Raw genomic sequence first — 23419 nt, forward strand, 5'->3', positions numbered from 1 at the left:
AGAGAGAGAGAGGGGAGGTAGACTACAAGTGCCATGATTGAGATAATTGGGCTTCCTTCCCTGACACCTTAGTCATGATTGAACTTCCACACCCATCTCCTCAGTTTCTATAAAACCCATTCAACATCCCCACCACTCTTCTCCAAAACCAAAACATCTCTATCCCCTCCTCTCTTCCTTTCTCTTCTTTTTTCTCCCAAAGCAAACAAGAAGCTCATACAAATCAAGCAACTAAGCTCTGAGAGTTTTTCTTTGGCAGAGAAAAAACCATGATGGTTGAAAGAGAAGATTTGGGTCTCAGTCTCAGCTTGAGTGCTTTCCCTCACCAGAATCACCATCCCAACAACAACAACAACAACAACAACAACAACAACAACAACAACAACAACCCCATTCAGCTCAATCTCATGCCCTCTTTGGTCCCAACTTCATCTTCTCCTCCTCATTCTGGGTTCAATCCCCAAAAGCCCTCTTGGACTGATGCCTTTGCTTCTTCAGGTTTCTACATCCTATGGAGTTTCCCCATCACTTTTATGTATTTGCATGGCTTCCTTTTTTAGATCTGGCTTTCTTTCACCCCTTTTCATCGGTTTTCTCTGCTCATCTTTCCCCCTTTTCCTTTTTCTCAGTTCTTTCAGATCTGTGCGACTTTCGATCAATTTAAAACCGGACCCTTGATTTGTTACACTTCCGAATTCAAAACCCGTTATTTATTTTCGTCACTAATGCATCTTGATCCAAACATGCAGATCGGAACACGGACACGTGTCGCGCCGCGGCCCGGTCTTTTCTCCGGGGCATCGACGTGAACCGCCTCCCCTCAACAGGCGACTGTGACGACGTGTCGTCGCCGAACAGCACTGTATCGAGCGTGAGCGGGAAACGAAGCGAGAGAGAGGCCAATGGTGAAGATCTCGATCTCGACCTCGACAGAGACGGCTCGCGAGGCATGAGCGATGAAGAGGACGGCGAGACCTCGAGAAAGAAGCTCAGGCTCTCCAAGGACCAGTCGGCCATCCTCGAAGAGAGCTTTAAGGAGCACAACACTCTCAACCCTGTAAGTGTAGAAAACTGGAGAAAGAGCTAAAATCTGACGTTGGGGGTGTTTTTTTTTTGGCTAATTATGAGAGGAAGTTTCTCTTTTGGTTCTGACATATATGGTTTTGTCTTTGTTGATGCAGAAGCAAAAGCTGGCTTTGGCCAAGCAGCTGGGGCTCAGGCCTAGACAGGTGGAGGTCTGGTTTCAGAACAGAAGGGCAAGGTGAGCTATTTCTTCCTTGTCTCATTAGTATTTTGGGTTTTAATTTTTGATGGACATTTTACCCTTTTTGGATTATGGTTATTTACTTGGGTTGCGTTGTGGTTTGCAGGACTAAGTTGAAGCAGACGGAGGTGGACTGTGAGTTCCTAAAGAGGTGCTGCGAGAATCTGACGGAGGAGAACCGGCGGCTGCAGAAAGAAGTTCAGGAGCTGAGAGCACTGAAACTCTCCCCACAGTTCTACATGCAGATGACCCCACCAACCACCCTCACCATGTGCCCCTCGTGTGAGCGTGTCGCGGTCCCACCCAACTCCATCTCACCCTCCGCCACCGTCGATCCCCGGGCCCACCATCACCCCCACCACCACCCGATGGTGCCCGTCCACCACCCGCGGGCCATCCCCGCCGCCGGCCCTTGGGCCGCCGCCGCCATCCCGCAACAACAACCGCGGCCGTTCGAAGCCTTCCGTGCCACTCGGCTGTGATCCGGAGCTCGGCTGAGGGTATTTCAGTCATATTAGTAGGTCGGACGTGTCTCCGTACGGACTATGATGCAAAAAAGAAGCGGGTTGTAATAGCGTACGGATTCTTATATGTAGCCTCAGCTCCAAGTTTAGGTCTGGTTCTCTAAGATATGGTGGTTAGAATATGTGATTTGGTGGGTCTTATGTGTTTTCTAGTAATTCATCCATCATTCTCATGATCTGGCTTCTTCCTCTGTGCTTTGTAGATTAGGGTTTGGTGGTGCTACTAATATTTCTTCCCCTGCCTTTTTTCAGAAACAATTTGTAGGGGAAAAGGGAAGGGGAAGAAGAGGAGGACTTTTGATGTAAAGTGTTAATGTCTAATTATAATTTGATTTTAACAAATGTTAAAAAGAAAGGAACTTGTGTTTAAATTAATCATGATTATGATAGGATCTCTCTCTTATTGTCCCTTTTGTTTAATGTTTTTGAAGAAAGAACCCCGAATTTGTGGGATTAGGGATTTGGTGGTGACTTACCTTGTGGGATTTCGGAGTTTGAATATTAAGATCAAGATGGACCCAGAAGTTGTATTTCTAGTTATAGTGGTGCGGATCCTAGTTCTAGGGGTTTTTTTGAGGGTTTTGACTAAAAACTTGTTCCCTAAATGTTTGTTGCTTTCTCTTGTCAAGAATGTCAAAACTCTTAAATTTGGGGTTTGATATTGGATCACTTTTCAATCAGCTAATTATTTGCTTGCCTTAGATTGCTAGTCACTAAGGTAGCTGGAGTGGTTCATACTCCATAACATATTTTGGTTTAGTTGGTACTAAAGAAATATGCTCAATGATTTATGGTGTAAAGAAAAAGCCAGTAAATTGGGCTCATTCTTGGGATATTATTATAGTAATCTTTGAAATTCGAGTTCTTGAAGCCCAATTTCTCTTGCTCTACTTCCTGAGCAGATAATTGAGAACTGAAAGAAAAGTTACAAACAGAAGAATCAATACTTCCCATAGCTAAAAAAAAAAAAAAACTTAAATCCTTTCTACTTTGCATTTTTTTCATAGTCGTACTCTGTAGCACTAACCCCGGGGTTTGTAAAGTTACTGCTTGGTTATAATTTTTCAGTTACCATTAACGATTAACCTTGTCACTTATGTTGGTTATGCAAATATGCAAAGACAATAAGATATGGATATATATAACTTCGGAGTTCGGAACCAAGAGTCCAAAGAGTACTGATAATTGCATTCTTACGTACGTACTTTAAGTACCAGCTGATACCAGATCGATCGGACCGTAATACTGGCTGTAGAACGCAAATATGAAAACAAATAAGAATGCAAACACGTGTACAAATAAAAATGTGATTTATTTATAATCAAGCGCGGGGTTACAATCTTTGTGAACTATTTTGATTCTATCTCCGTATATGACTTGGCTGAAGGATCACGTGCACTTGATCTTGAGAATTTGATTTTGACTTGGATTTGAATTTGATGAAGAACGATCGATTTGACAGCTTGATGGTTCTTCGTGGACTTGAGTTTGGATTTGGATTTGATGAAAGAACGATCGATTTGGTCGCTTGATGATTCTTCGTGGACTTGAGTTCGGATTTAGACTTGATGAGGAACGATCGATTTGGCAGCTTGATGATTCTTCGTGGACTTGAGTTCAGATTTGGACTTGATGAAGAACGATCGATTTGGCAGCTTGATGATTCTTCGTGGACTTGAATTTGGATTTGAATTTGATGAAGAACGATCAATTTGACAGCTTGATGATTTTTTGTGGACTCGAGAGACTTCGGGATTTGTCGAGAGTGATTTTGCTCAAGTGATTTTCTCTCTTCTTCTCAAGTCTGTTGAAGGGGGTATTTATAGTGTCAAGGTTTATATTTTGTAAAATATTTTAATGACACTAAATAATAAATTTCTTTAATTGTATAATTAAATCAATATGTATTTTCTGATTAATTTAAAATTAGTTATTCTTATAACTAAATTAAACAGATTCAAATAATTGATTTAATTATAACCATTAAGAAATTTATTAATTTAATTAAATGTCCGATTACCATTTTGACTCGTCAATAACATTCAATTTTCGATTTAAGTCGGAATCACGTAGCTTCAATTACGATCATCCATTTATGTGCTGAGACGAGTTTTGTTTGGATCCGCACCAACTTTGTTGACTTTTGGGCCACGTGTGTAATTTTGTCGGATTCTTGATCGATTTTTAATTATTTAATGAAGATGATTTACTTTATTAAATTTCATGTGTCTACACTGGCAAATCCAGAAAGCTAGACATGGTTAGGGTTTCATTTAATTGAACTAATTTTATTAATTTTATTTTCCGTGAAGAATATATGTTTACACTCTCGATAGGGTTATGAAGAAATTCATTAACATAACAAACTGGAACGAGCACCAAACTACCAATATCAACGTTACTTTAATTTAAACACGTATCAAATCGTAAAAAATTGACCTGTAGATGATATATGAAGATTTTTAATGAGATGACGTATCACAATATATAATGATCCTGCTTGCACATATATTATACAAGACATGTTAGACCAGCTTCAGCAGTTATATTGGCTACCATGTCTCTGCTTGACTCCTATTGTTTAGTTGGACTTGAACAACGATTACGTTTTCAAAATACTCGTACTGGATTTGTTGGCTTGTTGCCCATCATCTGCACTTTTAGATTATGATTATGTGAATATCTACAGTGATATGAATTATGTACAAAGTGCAAGAATGCAATTACCAGACACTTCCAAAGAAAAAGAAGTAGGGATTTTAAATTTTTAATCAGAATAAGTAGACATGGAATGAAGAAATTAAGTTTCAGTGGCTGATACATTTGCTTTGTGTTTGTTCGACAGTCTATATGTAAAGTCCTCCAACAGGTAATTAAGCACACACAAATGTACACAAACACATTGCATTGAAAAGATTTGAGCTCAATAATTTCTGTTAATATATTGAGGTACACCTTTATTACCTGAATTTGTAATTACAGAGGATGTGGTTGCTTCACTTTTCTTTTTCAAAAACACTAGGTAGAATATTTCGATAACCATCACAAGATGGTAAAGTCTTAACAAGAAATGTAACGTTATGCATATGATGATCATAATTCAAAATAAAAGCTACAATTTACCAAGTCAATTTCAACGTAAAACCATGAATCTAAACTTCAACAACAACTTTTCATCCTTCCTGCAGTTTTAACACTAATGGGGCTGAACCGCGGGAATATCTTTACAACTTATCTGACTAGTATATGAGCACTCGATTTCCTGATCGAATCTGTTCTCTCTGAAGCCTTATCTGCTCCCTGAATTCAGCTATGAACTCGATCATCTGCCTTCTTAAGTTCTTATCCACATCATATTATTATTTTATAATACAGGATTGAAATCAGTGACATTATTAGCTCATCTATATTTATTAAATTCTTGATGAGTTGCAAAATGATTTCCTAGTTGGCTTTGGTTGTTGTTGTTGTGAGGCCAAATCCAAAGGGGAAGAGAGGATCATAATTCGGATCTCCAACATTCATAGGTAGCTGGTCAACTGTTTTCAACCATCAGGTCCGATCCTCCATGGCTTACACTGGCAGAAACAGGTTGATAGGGCCTAGGACTTGGCTTTGGGCTCTCTCCAATGTCTTTAGAAGCAAAGCCACCTTCAGTGCCATCACCCTCGCTTTCGGTTTCCTTATCCGAGTCCACAACCACCTAGCTTGTCCAAAAGATCCCCTTCTCATGTTCTTCAGAGAATTCCTCAAAAGGTAATGATTTGATGTTGTTGGAAATGCTGCTTTCAGGGGGCTCTGTTTCTCAGATTTATTCTGGAATCAGAGTTTACGGTTTGCATGCATTCATGGACAGTTAACACTGTTCTTTTTTCCTTGAGATAGAAGAGAGTTCAGTTCAATTGAAATAATAGTTTTTTTAGGGGAATGAATTAACTTCAATTAGCATTAAGCATTCCACGATCACAATAGTCAGATATAAGAGGTGACTGACCACCTCTTATACATGCTAAACTAGGAAGCTAAATGCGTAAAAACGCTCTTATTATACAAATTAAAGTTTGAAAATATTTGAAACTAAATGGAAAACACTAAAGCAAAAACTAACTATGCTTAACTCCCTTAAGTCTAATTTAATGACACATAACACTAACACATCAAGCCCAGGGCATCAATTGCGTACTCTCAATGTTAGTGAAATTTAAAGAAAAAAAAGGAGGAACTTCCTAACAAAGCTAGAATCTAGATTCAAACAATGTGAGATTCACAACCCTAATTTTCCACAAACAACTTCAAACTAGGACTGCGGGTGGTTTAAGTCGTGCTTAGCCTAAGTGAAACAGATGAAGCAAAGGAAATGGAAAACAAAAGGGACATAAGGCCCAATCCGATTAGGCCAGATCCTAAGCCCAACCACCCACCTAGGACCAGCCGTATGGCCTAACAGGGAGATGGTCCATTGCAAAAGCAAAAGCTAGATCATGGTGATGCCGCCTAACTCGAAATCCTTTGGCGTCGTGGACCTGGTTCTCAAGACAAGGACGACAGATAGGGCACAACAACGGCGCGGCTGCGATGACAACTCGAGCGGATCAAATACAACTATGGCCGGAATTGAACACCAAGGCGAAAACAGATATGCAGGCTAAGCTCGGCAACACATTACCTAGCGCTGGTTTCAACTACCACACTGACGAACAAACTTGACAAGAACACGAATCAAGGTTCTTTAAAATCTGAAAACATATTCAATCTCTCCACCAACGTATTAAACCGGGATCCATAATCGTGCTCAGCCCGAGGGAGAGCGTCGTTGCCTTAGTTTACCGCTAGCTTCGCCCTGTCAAAACAAGAGCGTCGCCGCCTCCACGAAACCCTAGGAAGGACTTCGACACACGGCCTCGGGAAGAACGAAGCTTTTTCCATGTGAATATTACTTTTTTTAGGAGATGATTAATTGGTTTAATTGAAAGTTTTGGTTTTGTGTTAAACGAGAATAATATAAAAGAAAGTCACTCTAAAAAAACACAAGAATAATATACAAAAGTCTAAGTAATAAAAATTTGTTCAAACATCGATCATATGTAATATAAAGAAGAAAGCGGTATTCAGTATACAATTGTTTGTACAACACTTAGAAATATACTTCACCATGTCTCTAGATAGAGGAATGATCGAGTACGAGCACAGCTATTTAATTATTCTGATTAGCTGCAACATCATCCCCATTGAGCAGCAACACCTGCTGGTCCTTTGGGTAGTCTGATCCAAATCCAATTATCTTTTCAGGTAATGCCGTCGAACGCCTTTCGTTTTCTTTTACATTTTGAAGAATCTTTACAGTAGTTTTCATAAAAGCCTCCTCAACGTTAACATCAGTTTTTGAAGATGTGTCCGAGTATAATAGTCCATTCCGCAAAGCGAATTCCATCCCTTCGGAAGAAAGGACATCCCTTTTTCGACTATCACACTTGTTTCCTACGAGCATGATTGTGAGGTTAGTCATCTTCCGTATATAGTCTACATGCTTTAGCCAGACCGAGAGAGTATTAAATGTCTCCCTTCTGGTTACGTCGAAAACCAGAAGCACTCCAGCTACCTTTCGGCTGAGATATTTTTGGGATGTCCACATTTTTTCTCCACCAATGTCCTTGATCTCGAGCTTAACGGGTGTACCCTCAACTGTGACCTTGCTAATGGCGGTATCATACTCATGCTGAAACTTCTTATTATTGATGAATCTCAAGAAAAGGGACGATTTCCCTACAGACGTGGCCCCAACGACGATGTACTTGAAGTGGTAGGCGTATTCATCAGACATGATTCTTAAGAGCTAGGGAGGAGTGAGGTTTTTTTTTTCGATATTAGAATGTTGTTGTAGGAGATGATCAATTAACTAAAGAACTTTTGCATTTATAGGCGTATGAATGTTGCGTTACAAATCCAGTCAGGATTAGGATCGTAATCCAACTACGAATAGGAAAACTGTTTGAATTTGGACAAATCCAGTCAGGATTAGGAACGTAATCCAACTACGAACTGGAAAACTGTTTGAAAATGGACTTTTCCTGCTGAAAACATACACAGAAACACTGAGCAAGGCGGGCCTCGGCATAGGCCAAAGTTATCATCATGTTGTTCTTATTTAAAAGTCCTAATATGTAAAGTGGCGGATCCAGGATCTAGACTAGTTATAAGTGTAATTTTTTTTTACAATTTCTTAATGTATATATATAAGAAACTCATCAAAGGAAAATTCTATTAAAAACACTAAGGAAATGTGTATGAGAAAACATTTTAGAATTTCAATGAAATTAATTGAAAAGTGAAAATTTGGCAAAACAATAGTTCAAAATATATTAACTAAAGAAGAAAATGAAGAAAATGAGAAGGAGAAAAAAATTGCATGATATATTAAAAAAGAAATGGAGGACAAGGTGTTTGATTGTGTGGTTAAAGTATTAAAGGGAGAATAATATAATATATGGGAAAAAATAGAAGACAATCTAAAACTGAGTTAACATGGATTCGGACCCAAGACGAGGAATATCATGTGCTAGACAACTAGCCAATTGAACCAAAGGTGCTTTAGTTACTCCTAAGTACTTAAATATTATCTATTGGAAATAAATTTGTCTAGGCTTGAGCCCATACAGCCTTCCACATACATCCGCCTCTGAATATATAGGTTATGTTTTTTTGTAAAATAAAATTTTGTCATGGACTTATGTATAGTTTGTCGGATACAAATTTGCACCACACCCTTTATTCATCACTTTCACCCTCTCCCACCTACGTTCGTGTCATATGTCTTTTATACTCAGCCATTTTAACTATGGTTAACTCTATCTAAATTATTTATATTATAATGTTTTACAAATCAATTCTAAATAAAATTACTCATTTATTTATTTATTTATTTTACTGAACAAGAAGAATAAATTATATTATTTATAAAGGAAACCCAAATGTTGAGGAGTCCTTTAATTCGAATATTGACAAACAAGTTTTGATCAACTAAAAAAGATTTAAAGGCAAGGGTTTGATTATATATATATATATATATATATATATATATATATATATATATATATATAAAAGCTTGCAATAAAAATTCATAGCAAGGGTTTGATTATTTGCCCAACCATGGTGATTGACGTATAGAGCTTCATCTCCGCTACTATAATTGAAAGCGCTCTTTTGGTGTCAACAACTTCACCAATTTTTTAAAATTCCCAAATTATCCCATGCAAATACAAAGTTCACTAAACTTAATGAAAATCAGAAGGGGTTATTACCATAACATACTAGAATAATTCTTGAAATATAAATACGAAAGTCTAGAACCGTGCGGCATGAAGAGAAGAATTGCACGATCTGAAGATGAGGGAAACCGTCAGGCACACGATCTCAAACGAAGACTACCCTCTCCCAATTTACAATTCACAATTCATACAAAAGAGAGGTAGAGCGAAATCAAGATCAAATTATCATGCATTGACCAACTGTTTGCAGATTTGTTGATGTCAAATTATCTTAGACGTGTAATTCTTGTACAACGTGAAGGAGTTGGATAATTTGTTTTCATATGTATTCCAATTCTCAGGTAATCTTAGATTTTAAGAATTAATTATGGGAAGAATGTGTATGTGTTTTTTTGGTGAATTAGATACATAGAAATGAGTTCGTTGGTTATGATAATTGGGTTATCAAGTAGGGAATTAGATTTTCATTCTGATTGAGATTTTATTGACTTCGATAAGTTGATGAAAGTGTTTTTATGATTTTGTTCATTTTTTGACCTGTTTGGTTTTAGGGCTCGTCAACGCGCCGGGCCAGGCTTTGCGGGTTTGTATTAGAAAAAATATATAATAATCTAATTTAAGGGTTTAAAACAATAAAAGAATTATTAGAAAACATTCTAAAAGAAAGTCACAAATAAATTCTAGTTTCGAAATATTGTCGATCGACACCAATAGATGTGATAAATATATATATTTAGGGACCATGTAAAAATTTCATCAAATTCGGACCTCGTTTGACCGTCGAGATTTTCGTTCAACAAAAAAAAGGCGTTTTCACATAATAAAACCCTATTGACCGGGACTTTGCCAAATGGTTTTTCTCGTTGTGACCACGCACGATCAGTGACAAAAATTAGGTGATTTCAAATATGTAAACAGCTTTCCGCATTCGCATCTTGGTAATGGGTCCCCTTAGGGCATATTAGTGTTGTTTTTGGTTTTACCGGAAATTCCGACGATCAAATGAGATCCGAATTGGATGAAATTTTAAAATAATCATTAAATATATATACTGATCACATCGGATGGTGTCGATCGATTCCGAGAAGTTTCCTTCATATAGTCGCTTCATAATGTGATAGTTTTATTATAAACCCATTAGTGGACACTTTGGCAATCGACAACTCTAGTTCGAAATATGGTCGACCGACACCAGTAGATGTGATCGGTATATATATTTAGGGAACCCGTAAAAATTTCATCCATTTTGGACATGGTTTGACCGTTCGTACCAACGGTGAACTAAAAAAGAGGCGTTTTGCCATATTGAAACCCTATTGACCGGGGCTTTGCCAAATAGATTTCTTCAGTTCGACTGCGCACGATAGGTAACAAAAATGAGGTGATTTTATATATGCAAATAGCTTTCGACATTCGCATATTTGTAAAAGGTCATCCCTTAGGGCATATTAGTGGTGTTTTCGATTTACCGAAAATTCCGACGGTCAAACGAAATCCGAATTGGATGAAATTTTTACAGGGTCACTTAATATATATACCAATCACATCGGCTGACGTCGATCGATCCCAATAAGTTTCTTTCATATAGTCGCTTCATAATGCGATAGTTTTATTATAAACTGAATATAAAGGTTATGATACATTAGTAGACGCTTCGGCGATCAATAACTACAGTTCGAAATATGGTCGATCGACACCAGTCGATGTGATCGGTATATATATTTAGAGAACCCGTAAAAATTTTGTCCGTTTTGGATATGGTTTAACCGTCTGTACCTACGGTCAACAAAAAAATGCGTTTTGACATATTAAAATCCTCATTGACCGGGGCTTGGCGAAATGGATTTCCTTGGTGATTTCAGATATGCAAACGACTTTCGGTGTTCGTATTTTGGTAATGCGTCTTCCCTTATGACATATTAGTGTTGTTTTTGGTTTACTTGAAATTCCGACGGTCAAACGAGATCCGAATTGGATGGAATTTTTACAAGGTCACTAAATATATATACTGATCATATCGCCTAGTGTCGATCGATCCCGAGAAGTTTCCTCCATATATTTGCTTCATAATGCGATAATTTTATTCTAAACCTAATAAAATATGCATGTATAATATTTTATTATTTGGCGGGTTTTTACGGGCCGGGCTGGGTTTCACATCTCTGATTTAAGCCCGGCTCTCTACTCATGGAAGCAGGCTTTCTCGCGGGCCGGGCTGGGTAAAAGCGCGTTGGGCTTGCGGGCTTCCGCGGACTTTTCGGATCCGCGGGCTAAATGATGAGGCCTATTTGGTTTAGTATGAAACTAATTTGCTATGAATGTGATAAAATATTATTCCATCAATCATGATTTCTCATGGTCTGTCTTTGGTGATTGAGGGGTCATGACTGAAATTATAATAGGGAGACTTGAGGTATAAGAAGGTAAGGCATGCTTAACTAGTTGTGCTTATTTCATATCAAAGTTTTATTCACGCAATTGACGGTGTTTTCTTCCCCTTCAAGTCTTGGAGAATTTATATAAGGGGGTTTAAACCAGGTGAGTCTTCTCTAAATCTCTATAATTGATGTAGAGATAATGGATTTTGGTAACAGTACAATGCCCTACAGTGACTTACTGAGTTCTCATATGTTATATTTGGATTAGAGAAAATCTTTGAATGGATCTGAAGAGCTTTGATTGGATCCTAACCCATGTTGGTTTGGTTCTTTGATTATTCTCTTTAGTATTGCAATTTATCTTTTCCAAATGACTACAATAACTATGTTGTACTTCTTTCCAAAATGCTTCCACTTGCAACTGCCATAACTCATTATTGCATATTAAGTTAGATCGGAAACTGAGTTATAATGGATCAAAACAATAAGATCGCATTGTACTATACTAGGAAGCAATGACAACATGTCTTAGTAGTGGTCATTCCATGATGTCATTTAATATGTTTGTGGCTCCATTGAGATGTTTGTTCTAATTGGGTCAGTTTATTCACTCTATTAACTAATGTTTAATTGCATATCACCAATTGGGTAGCTTTCCAACTGTAGAAAAACGGTTGGTTTTAATTTGTTAGTTGCTCTGAAATTATATGCATGGAAGTTATACTAGAGTTTTTTTTTAAATCAAAGCAAGATGATGAGTGTTTAAATGCATATATCATTGATCAATAATTCAATATGATCAATTACACATATTGGTATATGTTATCACCCCTTAAAAGTATTCAATTCTTTTTTCAGTGACACAGTTGTGAACTGCTCCATAATATGTTCCTATTTCGCTCCAAATTATAGTTTGCAACTCTTTATTTGTTCTTTACATGATTTTTTTATAAAAATTATACTATGTCATATTTATGCGCCACTTCTCATAGACAAATTTTAAAATTTGCAATATGATTTGGTGACAGTTTTACGTTGAAGATGGTAAATAGAAATCTGCAATAAACTCAAAAATAACTTATCAATTTTAGTTACACATTGACCTTCAAATGAGTATTCAGTGATACATCAAACACATATAGTACATGCATGATCACAAATAGATTGACATCAGGAGTAAATCTACGATCAAATACAAGACAATTACGCAGGGAAAAAATGACATGAGACACTTCAACAATAAATGATTCGGCTTACACGCTAGAACACTGTCATTTCATACGTGCGAAGATATTACTCAATTTTTTGAAAGTTTGCAATGATTGCGTTCAAGGTAGAATTGTCAATCTTTAAAATTTGGTAATGACATTTTCACACGCGTGAGCGCGCCCTTCCACACGTGCATCGGCATTCCACACGTGCATCGGCATCACATGGGCAAGAAGGCTAGTAAGAGATAAAGCTAGGTGAAACTTTATGAAAACAATGACAAAAGTCAATAAACCCTTAAAAAAACCCAACAACAGAAAATTTTAGTAGTTTTCAAAACCTTATTTGGAGTCATATGAGGACTCATTTGTAGTTGCTTTTCTATATAAGAGAGTCCTAAAGTTATTAAGCTTTGATATTTATTTATAAAAAAAGGAAAAGATTGTTAAATTAAAAAATAATATGCAGTTTACCATAGTAAAAATGATTGAGTTGAAAATACACGTGTCACTCACATAGGTGGGTGGGGATGAAAGTTGAGAACTAAAAGTAGGGAGAAAATTTGCTTCCATAGTTTGTCCCATTACGAAATCAACTATTTTGACAAATTTACTGATTTGAACTCCACACATATTTTTGTTTGAAGCAAAATAAGGATGGATGAGTGGTTAAGAAATTCAGGAGAAGGAGAGTGAGCTTCAGCAGAAAGAGAGGTGGATTAAGGTTGAATTGAAAGAAGAGCATTTGTGTTTGGTGGAGAAGTTGATTGAATATATTGGTTTGGACTTGCTCATGAAGACTTCCAAAAGAAAGGGAGTTGGATGATTCCAAATTTGAAGCAAAAGGTCCCAGCAATTTGACGATTGTTTATCCAGTTCAACTTTATTGTGAGGTTTCGAGTCTGTAACAGTGCACTGCAGAATTACAAAGGCTTTAATGTTCGATCTATAGGTACAAAGAACCTGAAGATCATATTACTCCAGAGCTTTTCTTTATACACAATAGCATAATGCCCAGAGTTGGACAATAATTTTTTGGAACAGAAGCAACAGGAGATACGGAATCATGGAATTAGAGAAGTCTGATGTACATGTGAAATTAAAAACACCAGGATATCAATATTCTTATCTCTGAGAGTATATATTTCCTTACAATGTCAATAAACCCTGAACAAAACAAGCATAAAAAAGATTGACCCTTTGAATCATCTATTCCCAAAAAGTAGGGGGCAATGGTGAGAAGTCCTATCAATATTACTGTCATCACCTGGTGACTATAATTCTTCAAGATCAAAGGAAGCAAACTTCTAAACAATAAACTGATTTTGAGGCAACATCATGTATGAAGCAAATTACATTTTTCCCAAGGTGGTTTCACCTTGTACCTTTACTCTTCTGCTTTTGGATCACAAACCAAGACCCCGTTAGGAGAAATCTTCAACTGAATTGGGCATTCCCGACCAACTTCCAGGACTGTGGAGGATGGGAGTCTGACTATGCAATTTGCTGAACAAAACCCTTGTAGTCTCGGTAATAATGAAAGTTCACAATATTGCAAGCGGCTGAAAACAACATCACCTTTTCCTTCGTCGTTTGCCTCTATGATCACTTGCAGTGCAACACAATCTGACACATCCAATCTTGTCAGTTGAACTAAGCTCTTAGCCATGGAATAACTCATCATGCACACCAAACTGCCACAACCAGAGACTGTCAAAACTGTTAGATTGTGGAAGGATATGGCGGATGAGTAGAGACTCCTCAAACTCTCACAGGAAAGCAAAACTAGAGACTCCAAGTTTGTGAAAATTGGGTCCACTGTTCCATTTCCTAATTGCAAGAGCACGGGCATATCATTGAATGACAAACTTTTTACACCTGAGAGGGTCTGAACTGCTTGAATCTCCTCACCATTAATGGCTTCGTTGACAAATATCTCCGTGCAATCATTATCACACACTTCAAGCGTAACAAGCTTATGTAGTTTCTGTAAGAACTCTGTTGTGTCTTGCTGGGAGAAAGGAGACCAGAACTGATACACAACATGTTCTAATTTCCTAAAGATGTGTGCAGGGGATGATGCACCATAGAATATCTCAGAGGCGTCCAACGCTAACAGTTCCAAGTTGGGAAATGAATCCTGAAATATAACACATTCATCTAATGAGTATCATCAATGTTAACAAAGAATTTGATACAGGTACTCAAACCTCATAAAATCATTCCCATGTAGTTCTGATATTTTTTTAGAGAATGTAGTTGAAAAGCTCTAAATTTTAACAAAGAATATAATCATAATTTAAATTAACAGTTTAGTACAAAAATTTGAAAAGAAATTATGTCTGGGATAAGTTTCATATATTAAATGTGTGTGTGCACCTTGTAAATAAGAAATAGAGCATCTTTAGTTCGAGGGCTGATAACATGATTCTCTGGAGATACCAGAATCTCTGCGGCTAACAACTTCACCTTATCACACTTACTAACATTCAGCTTTTCGAGTAATGGCCACCTAGAAGCACGCAGTCCTGGATCTAATCTACACAAGTTTGGCATATTGAAAAATCTTATCGATGTTACTTCTGGGAACACTAGCTCTGTTTCCGGGTCACCAAAAATTATCTCCTCCACTTCACCACAGAGACTCACAGAAAGGCTTTGTAGCTTGTGAAGGCCTATTGCTACTGAGGCAGGAATGATGCTTTTCAAACTTCTACAATTGTGTACAAGAACTGAACCAAGACGGTGAAGAGGTCTCAGTACGTGGGGGACTCCAACTTCAAATATGACTTCTACTGAGTTGCAGTCTTGTATCGCTAATGTTTCCAAAGCATCCAATCTACTCATCATAAGGGGAACAAAGATACTGACTAGACCAGCACATGATCCAACATAAAAAATTTTGAGCCTGCAAAATGTAGTTTGATCATAAAGCTCATTATTCCACAGTATCTGCAACTTGTCTAGCTCACTGATCAGCAAACTCTCCAACCTCGGAAATTTTACCTACAGCACAAATTTAATGTAGTGAAGTAGTGCAAAAATGTATCACATATTTTAGAAGTCATTGCACCATCACTATTTAAATTACCTGTGTACTAAAAAGACATGCTTGTCCAGCACCCTCACTCTCGCCTTCCTGTTCAAGGGAACTTTCGGTACAGAATCTCAAGAGATTTGAGAGTTGTATCAATTCAAGGGTCACAAGGTTACCGAATAAGATGTTGGTAGTTTCTCCACTGGGGGCTTGATCGCTTATTGTAACAATTTCTTCCAACCTTTCACATGCTGTAATCCTGAGTTCCTTGAGGTGGACCAGGCTTCTAGCCATCGACAATGATAACAAATATCGCAGTTGATGGCAGCCATAGACGTGCATTGTTGTCAAGTTTGGAAACACAATCTGCATGTTATAACCATTTATATACTACGTTACAAACTGATAAAACGCAAAATGATATAATTCTCATAAAAAAGTAAGAAAAAGAAAATATTCAAGGACTGAAAACATTTCAATATTATTCATAACTCTAAAAATTAACTGAACAATAATCCAAAGGAGTTTACCTTCCTATCAATGAAATATGTGAAATTCACATCGGAAATAGAGAGGAATATCAGTTGCAAGAATCCTTCAACAGGATCAAAGACAGTATAATCAGTACACTTTGGCCTTTCAAAAACAATATTTCAACTCTTCTCAGCAACCCTATAACACCTTGGTTCACATCATCACTAAGCTCCAATCTTAGAGTATTCCTCGTTGGTGGAGGCATATACGTCCAGTTCAAAATATCTCCAATTCGTATGTTGAATGTCACCAGGTTCAATGGGAGGATACTTGGTTCTGGTATATGAATTTCTAATGCACGAAGGTTGGAACAATCTTTCAGCTCACATATACCATCAGTCCTTTCAGCTTCCCAAATACTGAATACATTTCTCATTCTGAGTTCTTCAAGTTTTTCCAATCTTCTCAAGACATTGGGTGAAATGATTCTCAATGTGAAACAATCGGTCAAATCTAACCATCTTAAATGCAATAATTCTCCTATCTCCTTGGGCAGCAGTTCAAAACTGGATGCCACAAGACTCAGAACCTCCAAGTTAGTTATCTGCCCCACTCGACTTATATCCTTCAACTTGCAATTCTCCAAGCACAAGGTTCGAAGACTCATCAAGAACTCTACAGAAGAGGGAAGTTGCAGCAAAGACACATTAGTGAAACCCAACACTCTCAACTTCTCCATTTGACAGAAGAAAATGGATGGTATTTCCATTGATGCAACATCTTCCCTGTACAAATAGAACATTTCTAGCCTCTGGCGCTCCCCTGGAGGTATTAGAGAAAGCATGGGAATGTTGCTTGATTTTAAAGACACCTTACTGCACATTCTAAAGAACTCTTTATCAGGCCAAACTTTCAGTTCACCTCCATATTCAACTGATAAGACTTGTTGTTCTTTGGGCGCAATCCACACAGCAACCTCGCATACAAGATCATGCATTCTAACATGCGTGTTCTTATCACTGTCCAGCAACAAGCAAGAATCTCTAAGCTTTTCAACCAGTGCATTCAGTGCATCTCGTGCTTCGTCAATTGTATCAACATTTTTAAACAAACCCAAACCAAATCCATAGTTCAACAGGTCTGTTAAAGAAATATGGTTTTGAACTACAAGAATCCCACAAAGCAAGAACAACGGCCTGAGCTCTTTATCTTCCAATTGATTGTAACTCCATTCCAGAGCCAAATATGCCTTTTCCTTTAGTTCTTTTTTGTCAAACCCTCCGAGGCGTCTCCTGGTGTCTTTCCATGTACTCAGCTTGTTTCTGTCTTTCATTGCTCTTGCAACTGTGACGATCAAAATTGGCAACCTTCCACAATTCTTGGCTACTTCAATTGCCACACTTCGTATGCTGCTATCTTTGACAACATCACCAGCCATCTTCTCAAATAATTCCCATGCTTCGTCTTCATTCAAAACATCAAGCGGAATATCTACTTGTGTGCGCATATCCAATGACAATTTCTTTCGGCTTCTACTTGTCAACAATACTTTACAATTCACCAAGCGAGGAAGACCGATAGCCATGAGGTTAATTTCTTCCCAAACATCATCTAAAGCTATGAGAATCCTACTGCATTTTATCCTATCACATAGTTTGGGTGCTCTTTCAGCAAGAGTATCCTTCTCATCAATACACAGACATAACTTTTTGGCAATTTCTTTTTGGATTTTTACAAGGTCTGGGTTCTCTTTAACATCTCTCACCATGACCACATCATCAAATAAGTTCTCATTCATAGCATGCCTAAGAACTTCTTCCACGAGTGTGGTCTTGCCTACTCCCCCGATTCCCCACACCAGAATCATTTCTGCATCAGGGTTTCTCAGTTCATTCATCACTTTCAACACAGTATCATTTCTCGAATCAAATTCATAGTAATGCCCGGTAGATAAGAGATACGTATCTAGTAGGGGAACTTTATATGACAAGCTCGAGAACTGCTTCTTTCCATGAAGTTCATCAATCTCCTTGACAAGCTTCTTTGACTTCTTACTTAGCTGATAACGAAGCACCGGATGAAGAAAAAGACCATGAAAACACACGGTATGTGCATGGCGGCCATCCTTCATGAACTCCTCTACCCTTGTGATGATTTCATCCGCTCTTCTCTTCCAGATTAGAACAGTTGTCTCAATTCTTTCACCCCCTGCAGACTCAATTTGATCCATCTGATGTTGAACTTCCTCCCTAGCAGCACTTATATCCTCCAATTTGGTCTGCAGTTTCTGATAATTTTTTTTGTAGTAGAGTATATAACCCAGTTGCCAACCAATCGATAAAATTGTTAAATCAAAAAGTTTTACAACTACTCCGGAGGCTATTCCAGGGGCAATCTTATCCATCTTTGTGCAAAAACATATATTCAAACCCACTTTTATCAACCAAATATAATGTATATGAGGACAAGACAAGAGGCATAGAAAATTTAGCGTTGGGATAAAGAATTGGTAAAACAAGGAAACTGAAGAATGTACCTTATCTGTTGAGAGATGAAGTAACAAGTAAAAACAGAGAGCCTGCGGGATATATTGAAAGCATTTAAGAACAGATGATCAGAATAAGAAAAACCAGGAAATCAAGAGGCAATTCTTGTATCTCAGAGACGTAGATTATCCAAACATATTGAGTTTCCAACATTATCAATAATTGAAGAATTTCAAGTTCTTATGATCTTACTTAACAACATATACCGAAGTGTGAGCAGAGATCAGTACCATAAGGCTTTTAAAATTCCATTTGTTAGCAGTCTGAATGAAGCAAAGCAAATAAAATTGAATCCAATTATCTGAAGCTAAGATGACAAACTAAGCTTTCAGACATATCACAACTTTAATTCATTGATTACTCCTAACCAAACAATATAACAAATAAGTAACTAGCAAACCTTCAACCTCAAATTCTGTGTCAACTGTCGAGAATGAGCACTGAGCTAAAGAACAAAAGAAGCAAAAGGGCAATTTGAATGAGGCAATTCTGCAAAAATACCCAGTAACCCATTAAGACCCTGGTCCCAAACGTGAAAAGGCAAAGGGTTTTGAGCCCATTCTAAGTAACATATTCATAAACCCAATCCTCTGAAACAGAATCAATCTACATTTTCTTACTCAAGATTGGTTCTCTTTCAAATCTTGGCCAGTACACCAGTTGAAGCAACAACAGAAACCCAATAACCAAAGGAAAACTCGTCTGAATTCTAAGAAACAAAACCAAAAGTTACTGAAACAACAAACGAAGGAAGCAATAAAGAGGGTTGAGGGGTAACCTTCCAGAAATGCAAGCTTCGCTTCGCGCGAGAAAGATTACAACAGAGTCGAACGCTTGGGTTTGATACGCGTTTTGGTTCTCACCATTGTTGCAGAGAGAGAGAGAGAGAGAGAGAGAGAGAGAGAGAATGGGCAAAATTGGAAATATGCTAGTTCACAGCAGACTGAGGGTTTAGGGTTTAGGGTTTATAGGGTTTTCACACCAGCTGGTTGGACATTTCTGTTCCTCTGTGTTAGTAGTAGACAGCAATGAAGGAGCCCGGAGCCATTGAGAAGGTGCCGCGTGACCCCTGAAAGAAAAAGACGAGTTTTGTTGAGCTCGTTCTTCCTATGAGGTAAAAATCTTGATGCATTCCGTCTATATTTACCAGGATTCAAGTGTTACATTTTTGGATTACCTGCAGTTCATTTCGTAAAATTACATAAGCGGGGATATTTGTAAGGTGTTCTGGTTACTTGATTTGAGCAATGTTGCCTCAAATTTAGATTTTTAATCAATAACAGTGGCTTGTCTAACTTGTGTTTTGTTTGTCTATGTGTTAACGCATACTTGTGATGCCCAGAACAAAGGGATTCATGTTTCTTTTTTTTTTGTTCTTCGACGTTCCCTCTTTAATGGGCCATAGTGTTTTATTTTATGATTACTTGCTACTTAAGTAAAGGAATTTAGCGGTATTAATTTGCTAGTGATTTCGATCATCGAAGAAGTGAAATTGCCAACTTGGTATATGATTGATTTAACGTCCACGAAGACGTGAAGGTTTATTATTTTTCCTTGTAATTTTTATCAATGCGATTTCTTCAAAAATTTCATTGCGATTTAAGTTTAAGTTTGCATGCATTCATAAATTGTTGACACAATGTTCTTTTCCTTGAGAAGAGAGAGTTCGCTGGTTTTGGTTTAGAAGGAATGAGTGCACATCAATTTCTTCCATTCTAATTAGCTGCGATAGAGCAACAAAACCTGCTTCATGTACCCAATCTTTTCAGCAGGTGACACAGTCGACATTTATAGTTTGAAGAATCTTTTCAGTAGTTTTCATGAAAGCCTTCTCAACGTTAACAGCGTTTTTGAAGATGTTTCCAAGTATAATAGTCCCCTCTCCTTTGCCAAGTTCTCCCATTCCTCTATGCTGACAACCCTTTTCCAACCAGGATCACACGTATTCCAAATAGTTGAAGAGGTAGGCGTAATCTTTAGACATTCTAATAAGAGCTAGCATGTTGTACATTTTTAGATGGATCTTGATCTTGGGGGTATTTATAGGCAGTACACTTGATTCAATTCATCTGGATTAAACCAACTTAGAATAGGAAAACTAAACGAAACTCGAGTTAAATCATTTTGGATACAGAAACACTACCAATATTTGATTTCTATTATACAAGACAAGGTTAGCTTAGCTGAAGTTATAGCTAGCTACTAGTAGGAGAGTTGATCGGGCTTGGCTGTCCTCATCAACAATTTTCTGGAAATTTTCATTAAAAAGAATCCTGTTGTGATGCATGGTCTTGATGATGTATGATATTATTGAAATAATATATAGTTTTTCTGAGCAATTTGGAGCAGACATGAGACATCTATCAACCAGATTTTGAATTCCGATCATTTTTGCACAATCTAACTTGTCCGGTGTTGTAATTGCCTAGTAGTTGTTCTTCCCTATGAGAAACAGGCTATATAGAAGAAGGATTGCCATGATCATTGATCGATCTAGACAAGAATAAGCTTTGATAAGTACTTGCTGAATCTTTTCATGGAGAATTATGTCTAATTTCTGCAATGCACTTACAAATCCTGCAAGCTCTGATGAGTGATGTTGTCCAAAAATGCAAAAGCTCAAGAGCTTCAGTTCATCCAACTCCATCACCTTGTATAGTGTTGAACAAGCATTTTTCGTGTCTAATTATGATTTTACTTCCTGGATGAAGCCACTCTCTCATCCTTCAAGAAGTGATTCACATCATCAAGTACAATGAGTACTCTTTTGAAGCATACCATGTTTAATCTTAGTTTTACGGTTTTTCCTCCATCAAAGCTGTGTAGATTTCCTTAATTTTCAGCTTTTGGATATCCCAATTAAAGTTGTATTCTTTGCAAGTGAACTAAACGATGAGTTTGTTCTGAAGTTGCTCTAAGATTTCTGGATATAAGCTGCTTTGGCAATGGTGCAATTGGCAATTTCACCCATCCCATAGATCACAGCTACATCAAAACATCATTTTATCCATCCTTAACCACATATTTATGCCTTGCATACGGCGATCCATAGCGATCCAGATATTGTGATCTTCAACAATATCTGCAACTCATACCCATAAATTGTTGTATGAAGCAAAATAGTAGTGTCTTTTTCATTTTGGCATACAGGAGCGAAATTGAACAATAATACTAACAAAAAAGATGAAATAAAACTACAAGACTAGGGTCTCTTTAATTCCAAATAGTCCTCAAACAAATTACGAGAGCCGATCTAATCCATGTAAAACCTGATAGTAACTCCTACCCACTCCATGATCATGCAATTTTCTTTCACCGAACACAACCAAGGCAAAAGATGTAATAACCCGATTTTCTCGGTGTCAATTTGTACAAATTTGTAGAAAGTTATAAACTTAGTAAATTTAATACATCGCATTTTCTCGCTTCACGACGATGTCGATTCGAAAACGGAACCGTCTTCGGAAAGCTAAATTGGAAAAACGTTATGTTTCCGAGATGCGAGAGTTGACATTTATTTCATCGCTCGTTTTCAATAACTTCATTCACGAAAGTTATAGAGCTCGTCGATACGATTTCGTGGATACGTCACCGTTCTAATCGGACGTCGTACGTGAAAGTTATTAGTGACGGAAATTAGATTCCGATTTTGGAAGAAGTATAAAAGGAAATTTTAAGGAATTAGGGTTTCCAAAAAGAGAAACCCTATTTTCCCTCTCTCTCCCCCGCATCCTTCTCTCTCCCCCGCATCCTTCTCTCTCTCCCTTCCTCTCACCTTCGCCGATGATCTCCACACCCCGGCCTCCGTGGCTCTCACCGCCACATCCACGACCTCCACAAGCTCGATCGCAGCAAACCCCGAGCAGGACGCATCCTCCCTCACTGTCATGACTCCGCGTGACAACCCGAGGCCCTGCGACCTCCTCCGCTGTCCAAACTCCACCTTTGGCGACGCAAACACTCGGCGATCGTTCCACTCCACCGCGCCTCATCCTCCGACGCCTTTTGCGATCGATTTGGAACTCAATCCAAGCCGTAGCAGATTCCCTCCGAAAAGTCGATCCCGCCGGTATCTCGAGCTTCTCCGGCGACAATCCGGCGGTTTCAAGGTCCAATCTAGGTAAGGGTTCGTTTAATTCGATTGTTGTGATGGATTGTTTGTGAGATTGGTGGAGAATCGGAGGAGGTGGATGGAGTATTGCCGCCTTAGGCGGCGCGTGAAGGAAGGTGAGATGGGCTAGAGGCGGCCTTGGGCCGTGGAAGAGGAGGAGAGGAAGAAATGAGAGGTTTTGGGCACCGCGTGAGCGCCACACGCGGTCCCCGGAGGTGGCACGTGAACATTAAATTTTTGTAAAAGTAATTTTTGTACGGTAAATGTAAAAAGTAACTACGTACAGTAATTGTAAAAAGTAAATTTCTAAAAGGTAAATCGGTAATTAATATTTACGATGGAATAGTTCATATATGAAAAGTAATACGTAAACAATATGTATATGAAAAGTAATACGTAAACAATACGTAAATGAATAGTAATACGTGAATAGTATTTACGTGAACAATAATTTCGTAAAAACCGAAAATTGCTGAACAGTAAACATTAGTACTGTTTCGGCATTTGAGGTTTTACGTAACGTTTCTAATCACTTCTTATTCAATCTAGGTGATCGATTAATCAAGTGAATGAATTGCTTTCAATATTGTGGAAAATACGCTCAGGAAAATA

At 37.9% G+C, this 23419-nt stretch overlaps 3 protein-coding genes across 3 annotated transcripts; 1 reads left to right on the forward strand and 2 right to left on the reverse strand.

Moving 5' to 3' along the window:
• Positions 1-269: 269 nt before the first annotated feature.
• On the forward strand, positions 270-2163 carry LOC126793669 (homeobox-leucine zipper protein HAT4). The gene is made up of 4 exons (XM_050520264.1): positions 270-498; positions 750-1057; positions 1182-1261; positions 1371-2163. Exons 1-4 carry the CDS (start codon positions 270-272, stop codon positions 1744-1746), a joined length of 993 nt encoding a protein of 330 aa, XP_050376221.1. The 3' UTR covers positions 1747-2163.
• Positions 2164-6982: 4819 nt separating this feature from the next.
• Positions 6983-7609, reverse strand: LOC126795487 (ras-related protein RABB1b-like). The gene has a single exon (XM_050522320.1). It carries the CDS (start codon positions 7607-7609, stop codon positions 6983-6985), a length of 627 nt encoding a protein of 208 aa, XP_050378277.1.
• Positions 7610-14026: 6417 nt separating this feature from the next.
• Positions 14027-18554, reverse strand: LOC126795488 (probable disease resistance protein At4g27220). Its single transcript, XM_050522321.1, is given in 6 exon segments — positions 14027-14779; positions 15019-15264; positions 15412-15645; positions 15731-16042; positions 16207-16280; positions 16283-18554. Coding segments are annotated over 6 exon segments (3891 nt in total).
• Positions 18555-23419: the final 4865 nt, after the last annotated feature.

This window comes from Argentina anserina, chromosome 5 (genome assembly GCF_933775445.1).
Source record: "Argentina anserina chromosome 5, drPotAnse1.1, whole genome shotgun sequence".
Classification (NCBI taxonomy): Eukaryota; Viridiplantae; Streptophyta; class Magnoliopsida; order Rosales; family Rosaceae; genus Argentina; species Argentina anserina.